Source organism: Pectinophora gossypiella, chromosome 23 (genome assembly GCF_024362695.1).
Source record: "Pectinophora gossypiella chromosome 23, ilPecGoss1.1, whole genome shotgun sequence".
In the NCBI taxonomy this organism is placed as follows: domain Eukaryota; kingdom Metazoa; phylum Arthropoda; class Insecta; order Lepidoptera; family Gelechiidae; genus Pectinophora; species Pectinophora gossypiella.
In genome coordinates this window covers 7,560,340-7,572,544 of record NC_065426.1, presented here as the reverse complement: position 1 = coordinate 7,572,544, position 12,205 = coordinate 7,560,340, and the positions used below count along the sequence as shown (strand labels likewise).

Genomic DNA, 12,205 nt, shown 5'->3' with positions numbered 1-12,205 from the left:
ATTTTTTCTTTAGAATGACCCCATCATTTGCAATAAGAATGGGATCAACTTGGATCATTTGCGAAAGTGACCTACGGGGATCATTTGCACAAGGGGTCATCTGCGACAAATTTACCCATTTCCATCGAAATTAGTATTAGTAGCTTACGGATATTTACGAAGACCAGACTTCGGTGGTCGATATACCTGATTTGTTATAGATTATCCCGCGGGGTTACCCGATTGTCTCTTGTTCCAGTACGAAGGCACATTCGCGGAGTACCTAGAGATGCTGACGCAGCTGGGCCACGTGGTGCTGTTCTCGTCTGCCTTCCCCCTAGCGGCGCTGTGCGCGCTGGTCAACAACGCGTGTGAGGTGCGCGCAGACGCCTTCAAGCTGTGCCATGTGGCCCAGAGGCCCTTCGGGGAGCGGGTCAATAGCATCGGAAGCTGGCAGGTGAGATAAAAACTAGAAGCTCAAATGTAGGAGGCAGCACTGTTGCGTGTTCCTAAATTTTGACAGTTCTCTTACTGTCCAGTTAAAGTTCGTGATAAAAAATTGGTACAAAATGTGGAGTAACGGTTCCCTATTCGCAACAGTTTGTACATCCCCCGATATCGTACTAATCTTGGCAAATACTCTCCACTAAACCGCTGTATGCTAACGTATAATGAAGCATGTAAAAATAACATCGACATCTTCCACGAAACCCTCACCATCTTTAAATATAAAATTACAAATATTATATAAATTCACTCAATTTCCTATAATTTTACGTATATACTTTTTATCCAATTTTTTTCTCTCTATCTTCTAGCTTTAAGTTAACTCAAACACGTGTACGTGTTGTTTTATTATTTGTTTAAAACTAACTTGAATGTTGTGTACGCCTGTAATGGTATAACATACGGTCATTGTCCGTTGAATTTTATTCATGTAATTTTTATGTATATACCGATGGTGTATCTTAAATAAATAAAATAAAAATAAAAAGTAACGTGAAGTGTTCGCGCGCTCTCTTACTCCTTAGTAGCTTACGGCCATTTGGACTAAAGTAAGACCCAGAGGGGGTGAGTTCTATCTCACTCTCACTTTCTCTTTCTCCTTGGCATTGATCCAAATCTTACGGTGCTGCTTTTTTTCTTAATTTTTCAAAGTTACCGTTCTATACGTAGTATTGTTCTTTATTATATGCTCTAGTAGTCCATCCCTGTAGGCGTTAAGAAGTCGGTCATTTGTATTAATAATTTGTTCCAGCATGCAATGGAAGCGATGGTAGCCTTGGCAGTGTTGGTAAACTGCGCGCTCATAGGGCTGTCTGGGCCTGTGCACCGCCTGCTGCCGGACGCCACGTCCGCACAGACGATACTCTTCATCGTCGCTTTGGAGGTAACCACTACAGACAAACTAGACAACACAGCTCACGACACAATTGGGTAGTTTCCTAGTTCAAATATAAATTGTGAAATTCTGATTACTAAATAAAGACAGATTTAAATCTGACGAAAAATAAATTGTTTATCTATTAAGCTTATTTATGTATTTGAATCAAGAAAAATGTAATAAGAAGTCCGACAGTTTATCACGTCACAGTGTGGTTCTTCATACGAATTCCATAGTAATTTCGTGTTTTGACGTTCAGTAAAAAGTAGCTGAATTGACTTAATTGGAAACTAACTTTTGTATGTAACGTTTTGAAATGATTTCTGTTTTTATAGCACTTATACGTGGTTAGGGAAACACTTGTCAAGCCGGGAGGAGCGTTAATGACGAATGATGTGTGAATGAGAGTGTTAATGACGAAACATAGATCCAAAGAATTTCGCATGGACCCGGTGGTGTAATGGTCTACATGCTCGTCCCGGCTTGACAAGAGCTGCGGGTTCAAGTCCCAACCTAGTCAGACTTTTTTTTTATTAAATTTCTCTTTGTAACGTTTTTCTTTTAGAAAACTTCATATTGTAATGTAAACGTTCCAGCACGTGGTCCTGGTGATAGTGCTGGCATTGCGCATCGCCATCCCCTCCATCCCGGGCTGGCTGGCCACGGAGATGGCCAAGGTGGAGTTCCAGCGCCGGGAGGCCATCAAGAATGCGCACGCGCCGCTCATGGTAACAATTGCTTTCTTCTTCTATAACAGAAGATCGACGAAAAAGGAAGAAACAGAAAAGTTGTTGTGAGAAAGAAACGTATTATATGTCTCTTTCTTCATTTTTATTTTGTTATCCCCTGCTCGAATGTACAGCTCGAACAACAGACTTCCGCTCTTCGGATCGTTTGGTGAACAGCGTGCGGGCTTGTTACCTAGGAATCCGGGCTCGGTTCCCGATGCAGAGTTATAGACGTATCTTTTGTTTAGTTGGAAAATTGAAGACTGAAAAGTAAGAGGATCCTGTTGTATTGTTCTTTTGCTCAACCACTGGACCATGGAGGCCGTTGATGAGTTGTTGTCTGTCATCCCCCTTACAACTCTATAAGAACTCCAGCCAGCAATGACCTATGAATCCCGGCTTCCAGAAGTCAAGCGAGCAGCTGTTCACCGACCTGCCGTCAGACGACTCCAGGCCTTCAGCTCGCAGCACCCCGCGTACAGGCACGCCGACCACGCCCAAACAACAGGACAAGAAGAAGATTAACATCGGCAAGATACCAGAGATACCGCCCTTCAGGTCAGTTGAGATGTAAGACGAATATTTGTGGTTTAAGCATGGTTATTTTCTGAAGATTTCCTGAATAATTGTCCCAAATGTCCCTTAGCAGACCTTCCGTAAGAAGTCCCTTTTGCACAGAGCTGCTTTTTTACATTAGGGTAGTTTCTAGCTAAAATTCTTGATAAATTGCTTTAAAATGTGGAATAACGTGGAGTGTATCCCGTCTGAAGGTTGAGTTACGAAAACGAAAGGCTTCTTTTATTGGAAATAAGTTTTTTTTAAGTTTTATTTTTTCCGATCTTTAGGGAATAAATATAACACTACGATTTTGCAGTTAAACGCCGCGCAAATGGTTACTGAGTAAAAATATAAACAAAAGAATATGTTTGTTTACTCAACTATTTCATACTATTATGGGGAATTGTCAAAATTTTGTGAGACCTAACAGTAGCGACACCTGAGGGGAGAAATAGGTAGTTTTATCATTCCCATGCAACACACATAACATAAAAGCAACGTTTACAATGCATGTTAGTTAAATACATTTGGAATGTGCTTTATATTAGTTTTTATTCGGAAGATCCACCACCACCTTATGATCATTCCGAGGAACATCTTTTATGCTATTTTGTTTTTGTGAAAATTTTGAGTGATATTTTTGTCTTGTTTTTGTGTGTGGCGTCCTTTTATAATAAATAATTTCTGTTTTATTATATTTAAGATCATAATTTTGTTCTCATTTTTTTGTTTTCAGTTAATTTGACAAGTATAGTGCCTGGATGGGTGTGTAGTTGTAAAAAATAAAAATAACTTACATTTTAAGAGCACATATTTTCATTCCAATCAGTATTCATAATGCTTTAGTAATATTTTTATTTTATAAAGTTTTATTTGCAATAAACTTTTTAAACGTCGAATATTATGTAGTTTTATTCGCTTTAATTTTTCCAGCGTCCTTTTCAAAGGAAGAAGGTAATTTATATTTTTTATTCTTTTCGCTTTTGCTATTTTTTTCATGTCTAGTAAACGAAAGTTGTGAAGAATATGCTTAACATAACTCCATCTGTTAAATATATTGTAATAAAACGCAGTAAACATTCGTTTAGAAGTTATGGATGTAATTGAAATATAATTATTCTTGAAATATACAGGGTGTCCCTTAAATAATGGATCAAACGAAAGTTGGAAAGTCGTAGAATTTAAAATAGCCTTAGGGTTGCCAAGCTTTTTAATTTTTTAAATCTTTTTCTGTCCTTTCAGTTTTTTTGATGTTGTAACAATTGATGTCATTTTTCATAAGCTTTTTAATAATTCAAATTCAAAAATATCTTTATTCAGTAGGTAACATAGTTACACTTTGAATCGTCAATTTTTACATAACGAACGTCTCATCCGCCTAAAACTACTGCAGCTTCTCACAACCTGTATAGCCGGGGAAAAGAAGCTGCAAGAAAAACCTCGGCACAGGGCCCTAGACGATCTTTAAAAAAAATAAATATAAACATAAAATATTGATATACAATTGAGTAATTTAGCTGCCTAATATCAGTTCTCAGACAGTTAATCCCATGCATTCATATCTTCTAAATAATCAAGCAGTTGAAAGGCAAATTCTGAATGTCAATGGGAATCTTATTACAAAAATAAGCTGTCTAGGGGGTTAAAAAGGCCACATCTAAGCAATTCATCTAAAAAGCAATATTGGAATTTGTCATTTGCGCATATAAAAGTAAGTGCGCAATATCAACAAATGTCAAATAGCAATATTGCTTTGTTAGATGAATTGCAACTATGTGGCCCTTTTAGACCCCCTGTTTAATGACTGAACTGTACCATTACATTAAAAACATCCCTCCGGACTCGTGGTCACACCAGTATGACAATCAAGAATAAAATTCCTGTGCAACAAACAATGGTGTGATAAAAGGTGTTGCATTGTTAGCGGTGTGACAAACAAGAAAAAAATTCCTGTTTGTCATACTGGTGTGACAACCTGGTGTGACCACGAGTCCGGAGGAAAAAAAATCTGTTTTTGGGTTTCTAAAATGATAATATACACTTATGCCTAGTACTTATCGTTACAAATATGTTTGCTATTAAAATAAGGAGTGCGCAGATTTTTATTTCCCATAGATGTAGAATCAAGAAATTTTGGGTTTTTTTATATCATAAACACTCACAAATTAAAACGTTAACACTCATATAACATTAAACAAATCATCATCATCATCAGCCCACTAACGTCCCCACTGCTGGGGCACGGGCCTTACCTATGGATGGATAGGGAGATCGGGCCTTAAACCATCACGCGGGCCCAGTGCGGATTGATAAACCAATACAAAACCAATCATATCGTTACATATAATCTCCTTATATCATAGAACTACGGATAAATAAAAAAAAACTCTTTCATCTTTCGTTTACTAGAGTCTTCTTCTACGAAATATCTCTTCTTTATTTTCCATCACGGCACATCTTTTACCAAGTAACTCGTAGACCAATCTTCTCTTTTTTCTTTCTATCTCCTTTTAGCTTCTCTTCTCTCTTGCGAGTTTCTCTTATATATAGTGATATTGTTATGGTGGTTTCAGACCGAAAGCGGCGTCGATAACCGAGCCGGTAGTCAATACTGGATCTCTGCAAATACTCCAGGATGTTAGCCCTACCAAGCCTATACGTCGTAAGGTATGAACGTTTTTGAGTACATTTTCAATACAGGGTGTTAGTGACATCGTAACGAATACTAAGCGGGATGATTCAGACCATGATTCTGGGTTAATATCAAGTGGAATTTCCTGTCGGAAAAGTCATGTATATTTTGGTATTTTTCAAATTATTTTGAGTTCTATACTTTTGAGACGGAAAATTCCACCTGATATCGGCTCAGAATCATGGTCTTACGATGTCACTTACGCCCTGTATTTCATGAATATAGGCTTAGGTACTGAATAATTTTGACGCCCTGAGGCGAAGTTCGCGCCCAACCCTCACGCCTGTTGCCTTAAATTTTGTAGAGGTTTCAGCGCTCCCCGTTTGTCCGGCCAAATAGTTAATACAATTTGCGGCAAATACAGTAAGTCACGTCAGAAAAAAGTCGATCTATATCGCCTTTATGATGTAACCTATCTTCTTATCGTGTGGGTTGTGAGGTGGAGTACCAACCTCATCAACCCTGGTGTCAGGGTTACTATTGAGCCGCTAAAGACAACTGACATGGCTCATGTAACGACTACTTACTTACATCAGTAAATAGTAACCGGGACCAACGGCTTAACGTGCTTTCCGGAGCACGGATCATCTCTCGGACAATCTGGTGATCAGCCAGTAATGCCCTAGCCAAGCTAGGGAGCACGAAGTAATTTTTGTGATATGTCCCCACCGGGAATGGAACCCGGGACCTCCGGATGAAACGTAAAATCACGCAGGAGGTGGTCCCGGGAGCGCCGCTGTCGCTGCTGGGCGTCCGCGGGCTGCGGTCGGAGCCGCTGCACCGCTCCGCACACTGCCTGCCGCACCCCGCCACAACGAGGGCGCCGCAGCACCCCGCCTTGCAGGTACGGGGGTTAACACCTAGGGGTGGACTATATAGGTAGATAGATAGATAGATAAAACGTTTATTTGGGACAACAGTACAAGTAGGTTACAAACAATCAGTAAAACATACAGTTTGAAATATAACAATAACAAACCACTTAGAAGTCAGAAAGAGTAATCTAGTTAAGTACCGCCGTCCCAAAATAGGCCCTAGCTCAGCATTTGCTGCGGAAACGCGGAACGAGTCGCAGCGCTGTTATTCTGCTAGTACCTGTCGCGAGTAGTACGTGCGCGCAAACAAATCGAACTAAAAATGGATACATACTTAGGTACATAATATATGATCACGCCTGTTTCGCATTAGGGCATAGGTTAGAGACTACGAATATAAAAATAGATAAAAAATAAATACAAAGGTTTACACACATATTATTATTAAATAAAATTGAACATATATGTAACGAGGGGTAAGTGTCATCTACCTGCCTGCTTGACAGGAGCATGAAAGTAAAAAAAAGTAAAAACAGTGCGGGTGGAATCAAATATGAAATAGAGTAATATAGTCGTAATACCGAGTGTTCTTTTTAAAATCCAAAACCCATTGTTTAACTATTGTGTCTGGAAATCTCGGTGTTAATAGAGATGACGACAGGGTCAAAGATAAGTTGTAAAGTGGTAATCTAGAAATAGACGCCAGCTTAATAAATGATAATCTCACATTTATTTTTGATCCAATTACGAATTTAAAATCGCCCATTTTGTCGCAATGAGTACGACTATTGGACCAAGTTTATTGATGATAGCACAACTAGGTTTTGCATACAAATTCCATATAAAATCTTCGCTTTGACCTTTCGTCCTTGTCGTATACGACAACGGCGACCTCAGTCTCTTCTCTCGTGCGCTCGAATGTGACTGGCAAAGTCAAACTATATATAACAATAGAGGAAAAAATGGATCGAGGTATGGAGGATATCTCCTATACTTAAAGGTTGCCTGGAAGAGATTGCTACTTGGCGATAAGGCCGCCTATTGTACTCATTATATTTCTCTTTTGTTTTGTATTTTGTTTTTTCCTGTTTGTGCAATAAAGTATTTGTTATGGTTATGTTAATAGAGGGTATTAGTGACACCGCAACGAATACAGAGTGAATGATTTAGACCATGATTCTGAGTTGATATCAAGTGGAATTCCAGGGCAGAAAATTCATGAAAATTTTAGTGCTTTTTTAAATTATTTTTAGTTCCATACTTTTGCGACGGAAAATTCCACACGATATCAACTCAGAATCATAGTCTGAATCATTCCGTTTATGTTACTTTACGATGTCACTAACACCCTGTAAACAACCAATTTCACAATCACAATCGTGTAACGACACTGTACAACCGATATTGCACTTTATTTGAACAGCCATAACATTATAATTTGATGGAACGATTTTATACTATCTACATAACTTAATGTATACGTATTTACAACACGGTCGGACCCTTTTTTTAGTCTATTTGGGTTAAAAAAAGGGTTGAAAATTTTCATACAAAATCTGTTATTTTTAAAGTTAGAATCTGTGAGTCTACAGATTTAACGTGATAATTACCTATTTTCTCATTGCTCAAGTACATAATTATGTTACTATACTTATATATTGCCTTTCTTTGGATTAGAATAATAATGGATGGGAAATGTGTTGTGCCTGGGTGTAATAACAAGGGTCATCGTTTATACCTAATAACAAAGACAATTGATGCATATGTCTGTTATCCATGTAATTAAAGTAAAAGAACGTCTAGGGACCTGTGCCGAGGTTTTTCATGGAGCTTCTTTTCCCGAGCTTTATAGGTTGTGAGAAGCTGCAGTAGTTTTAGGCGGATGAGACGTTCGTTATGTAAAATATGACGATTCAAAGTTGAACTGTTACCAACTGAATGAAGATTTTTTGAATTCGAATTAGTAGGTTAAACGAAGGCAATTTGTACAGCGCCATCTATATATTTTGAACATAACCTGGAGAGTCCCGCATTGTCAGAAAGTGTTTTATGTTGACACAAATATTTGTGTAACTGTCAGGAGTTGTGCGGCAGCGTGAGTGCGGGCGGGTCGGAGCCGGACCTGGCGGCCGCGGCGCCCATCGACGTCAGTGCCACTTCCAGCGAGGACGACAAGCCCAAGGAAACCAAGGATAAAGGCAGTAAGTTATATTAGTACTAATATTGGCCCCGATTCCCGCGAACACATCCTAATTTGATTTTAAGTTATATACCTGTCATTTTTTGATCCGCCGAAAAGGAAAGGGACAGATGATTGACATATGTTAATTTTAAAATTAATTATTAAACCGATAAAATAGGTGTGTGCTGTCAATTTAATTATGTTGGGTTATTGGCCAATATAAATTTTTGGAAGAGCTTTCTAAATTTCTGCCTCAAATTGACGTGTATAGCATAAATTTTATGCCTGTCGATTACCCGTACGACAAAAAGAAAAGAAAATGACAGGTATGATTTAAAACAAAATTAGATGATGTGTACAGGAATTCCACTTGATATGAACTCAGAATCATGATCTGAATCATCCTTCAAAGTTTTCGTTACGGTGTCACTAACACCCTGTATATGTTTTCCATTTTTTCTGTCCTTTATATTACCTAACCTAACTACTTAATTTAGGTCGATCTATAGATGAAAGAGACTGGCGATGAGTAGGTATACTATACACTTCTGCCTACCCCTTCGGTGATACAGGCGTGATGCTAAGTTATTGTACAGGTCGTTCCCGCGCCAAGGCCGCGCTAGTGAAGCGCGTGCGCTCGGTGGCGGTGTTCTCGCTGGGGCTGCGCAAGGCGCGCGAGGCGGCCGCGGAGAAGGCGGCGCACACCCCGCACACGCCGGATAAACTCAACTCCTTGGTAAGGGTTTTCCAGCTCAATAATACCAAACGGCAACTCTCCGCTCCCCACCAGCGGCTGAGCTAGGTTTACCTCACCCCCCCGGCCTTACATTGTCTTCAATTATATGGGCGTCAGACGTCACACATCGCATCGTCGCGCGTGGACGATAACGTCAATGGGTAGTGTCTGTAACGAAGTGTTTTATGATAATACAGTGGCGGACGCAACTACTCGATCAGACAGTTCCGCCCATAGTCAACAGATGGCGCGCACATTCAGTGCAGTCATAGAACGCGCTAACGAAGTTTACAATGCGCGGCGCAGATACAATTACCAACATCACCGATGGGTCGTCGATCCCTAGTTACGTTACCAACTAGCGGGGTACTACGCTCACTTCGGTACCTCGAAAACATCCTTTGACGACAGCACGGTAAACTGGTGACTCCGACGACTTATAGGTACCAAATCAAAATCAAATCATTTATTCGCATAGGATTCATGGTTTTGTCAACAGTTGGTAGGTTTTATGTTCTAAGTATCACATGATCCGAAATTTAGTGCGAAAATTTAGTTGGTAAGTAGGTACTTTATTAACTAATATAAATCTATTTACTAACTTAACTAACCTAATACAAATCTAATAAAAAAAATAACAAACTTACAATAATTAACAAAACCTATTTTAAAAAAAAACGTACTGGGTTATAGATACCCTGGAACTTGACGAGCAACTGAACGAATATAGGCTTTGTTATTAGGATTCCATACCTTTTTTATTCGCTCCCTGAACAGAAACGTTATCTAAGCATTATTATTATTATTAGCCTGTATGATCCCACTGAAAGAAAGAAAGAAACATTTATTACTTCCGGACACCACAGACACAGACAGACAGGTACATTACATTTAACACAGGACAGAAACCACACGGAAATCAATAAGTACACAGACAAAAAAAAAATATAAAATAAAAAAATACCAAAACAAAAAGAAAAACAAACCAAATTCATAAAAACAATAATAATAAAACAAAGTATCTAAATGCAACGCACTGACGGCCCGATCATCGGCGGTGGAGTCCGGAATAAAAGGACCTCGCTCAGCATAAGTCGCGGCGTGAGCCACGACGCTGGTATTCTGCGGGCCCTGCCGAGTGAGGCCACTGCTGGGCAAAGGCCTCCCCCATGTCTTTCCAAGCATCCCGGTTCTGTGCGAGCTCTATCCGGTCTTTTCGATAACCGTCGAGATCATCGCGCCATCGTTTCCGGGGTCTACCACGTCTACGGTGTTTGTCCTGTGGTACCCAGTGCGTGATGATCTTTGCCCATCGTTCCGGATGCATGCGGCACACGTGTCCAGCCCAGTCCCACTTTAGCCTGGCGGTCTTCTTGCCAACGTCAGCTGTACTGGTTTTTGTGTGCAGCGCAGTGTATCCAAGCATTATTACTTATATATTTAATTTGTTTCAAATTTCAGGGCCTACCAGCTCCAATGTTAGGCGGCGAACTGTCCCTCATACCGATCGAGCAGTTAATTCAAGTTGATGACGTGAAACGCAACGCAGAGGCCAGCAAACGACCCACGTAGGTCGGTACGTTGGTAGCATTGAATGAGTCTTACCAACTCCACGGAAAAAGTGTTTTCGATTACCGATCGTTGACGTCTGTAGAATCTTAGAACAAAGAATAATACTGCGTATAGAACGGTAACTCTTCGCCCCGCACCAATTTGTTTTGGACGCCGACCTCACCCCCTGTGTGTCTTAAATGGCTATAAGCTGCTAAGGAGTAAGGAAGAGAGCGCGAGGACTGTGTCTCACTCGCACTTTCGCGTGAGACGGCACACGGTAAGATTTCTCGCGATACAAAACATCTCGTTTTTACCATGTGCCGCATTGCCACGAAACTACGAGCGTGACAGTCTGCGCTTCCTTAGCTAATTACGGCTATATAGACTAAAGTAAGACCCAGAGGGGGTGAGGTAAATCTAGCTCGGCACCGATACGAATTGGCGCGGGGCGTGGAATGTCCGTTCTACGCGGTATTCTTTATTCTATGGAAATGTCATGTGATCAAAGTCAGTCCTATACATTTTGTTTTCTACAGGCGTTAGCGCTAGTGGAAACTTTGACTATACTCTCTTATCATTGGCAGATTTCTACAATGATTAAAGCGGCATGAAACAGTGGTTTACTTTCAGACATTGCTGAATTACGTAAGAAATTGAGGCCTCGTGTACATCGAATTCTTTGCCAATAGCAATACGAAGAAATTGGCGTCTATTCGGCTAACATTTCCCATACGAGGCCTAGGGCATTATTTTTGAATCGCTCGCCTTCGACTCACGCTCTAAAACATATCCCATTTCACGTATCACATCAGAACTTGTCATTTGCAAAATGACACAGGTTTATATTTTCGCAAGCTAGTGATTTAAAAATAAGGCCTCAGGCCTCGTATAGGAAATGTTTTCCCGAATAAGGTCCACTGTTCGTATTGCTATTGGCTATAATAATTCGAGGAACATTAGTTTAATATTTGTAGTCGCGCAGAGAGTTGATACATAGCATAACTTATGTAACATTATAACATAACATAAATAAAGCAGCCTCAATCAGCCAGAGAGGGTAGGGAACATTCGCCACCACACTGCTACACTGCTGGTTGATGGAGTAAAAATGTAATTTAAAATTGAAATACAATAACGATGTGGTCTTTTTCGTTGGTTTAAGACGCAAGTTGCCGTTTTTTAACAGAAAAAAATAAATAAGTTTATTTACTTTTAATTTTTAAAGATTTTATTTAATTTCTTGCTTTTATTATTACTTTACTACTTACTGAAGTAAGTTTAGTATTATAGTAGTTACATGAGCCATGTCAGGGGCCTTTGGCGGCTCAATAGTAACCCTGACACTAGGGTTGATGGGGTTGGTCATCTACTTCACAACCCACAACCTCACGATAACCCCACGATAGAAGAAGATTATTACTTTTACTTTTTTAATTTTACTCTAGGGACATGTATCAATTCATTGCGCGACTAGAATCAATACCAAATTATACTTCAGTACAAGATGAAACGACCCAGAATTTCCATAGTTGTACGTTTTCGGCTATAGTCTAATAAATAATTCTACCTTTTATGAC

At 39.7% G+C, this 12,205-nt stretch overlaps 1 protein-coding gene across 3 annotated transcripts in view; it reads left to right on the top strand.

Annotated features, from left to right (window-relative positions):
* LOC126377523 (anoctamin-8-like) overlaps window positions 1-10,811 on the top strand; it is a 43,482-nt gene extending 32,671 nt beyond the window's left edge. Inside the window, exons 16-24 of one of the 3 annotated variants that reach the window (XM_050025306.1) lie at window positions 239-436; window positions 1,238-1,369; window positions 1,960-2,091; window positions 2,498-2,649; window positions 5,223-5,316; window positions 6,057-6,185; window positions 8,237-8,357; window positions 8,935-9,074; window positions 10,536-10,811. In XM_050025306.1, the coding sequence (XP_049881263.1) occupies window positions 239-436; window positions 1,238-1,369; window positions 1,960-2,091; window positions 2,498-2,649; window positions 5,223-5,316; window positions 6,057-6,185; window positions 8,237-8,357; window positions 8,935-9,074; window positions 10,536-10,646 (1,209 nt within the window). In that variant the 3' untranslated portion in view covers window positions 10,647-10,811. Of the gene's footprint in view, window positions 1-238; window positions 437-1,237; window positions 1,370-1,959; window positions 2,092-2,497; window positions 2,662-3,385; window positions 3,551-5,222; window positions 5,317-6,056; window positions 6,186-8,236; window positions 8,358-8,934; window positions 9,075-10,535 lie in introns of those variants that run through there. The other 2 variants (XM_050025305.1, XM_050025304.1) reach the window with 2 other exon arrangements.
* The last annotated feature ends 1,394 nt before the right edge of the window (window positions 10,812-12,205 follow it).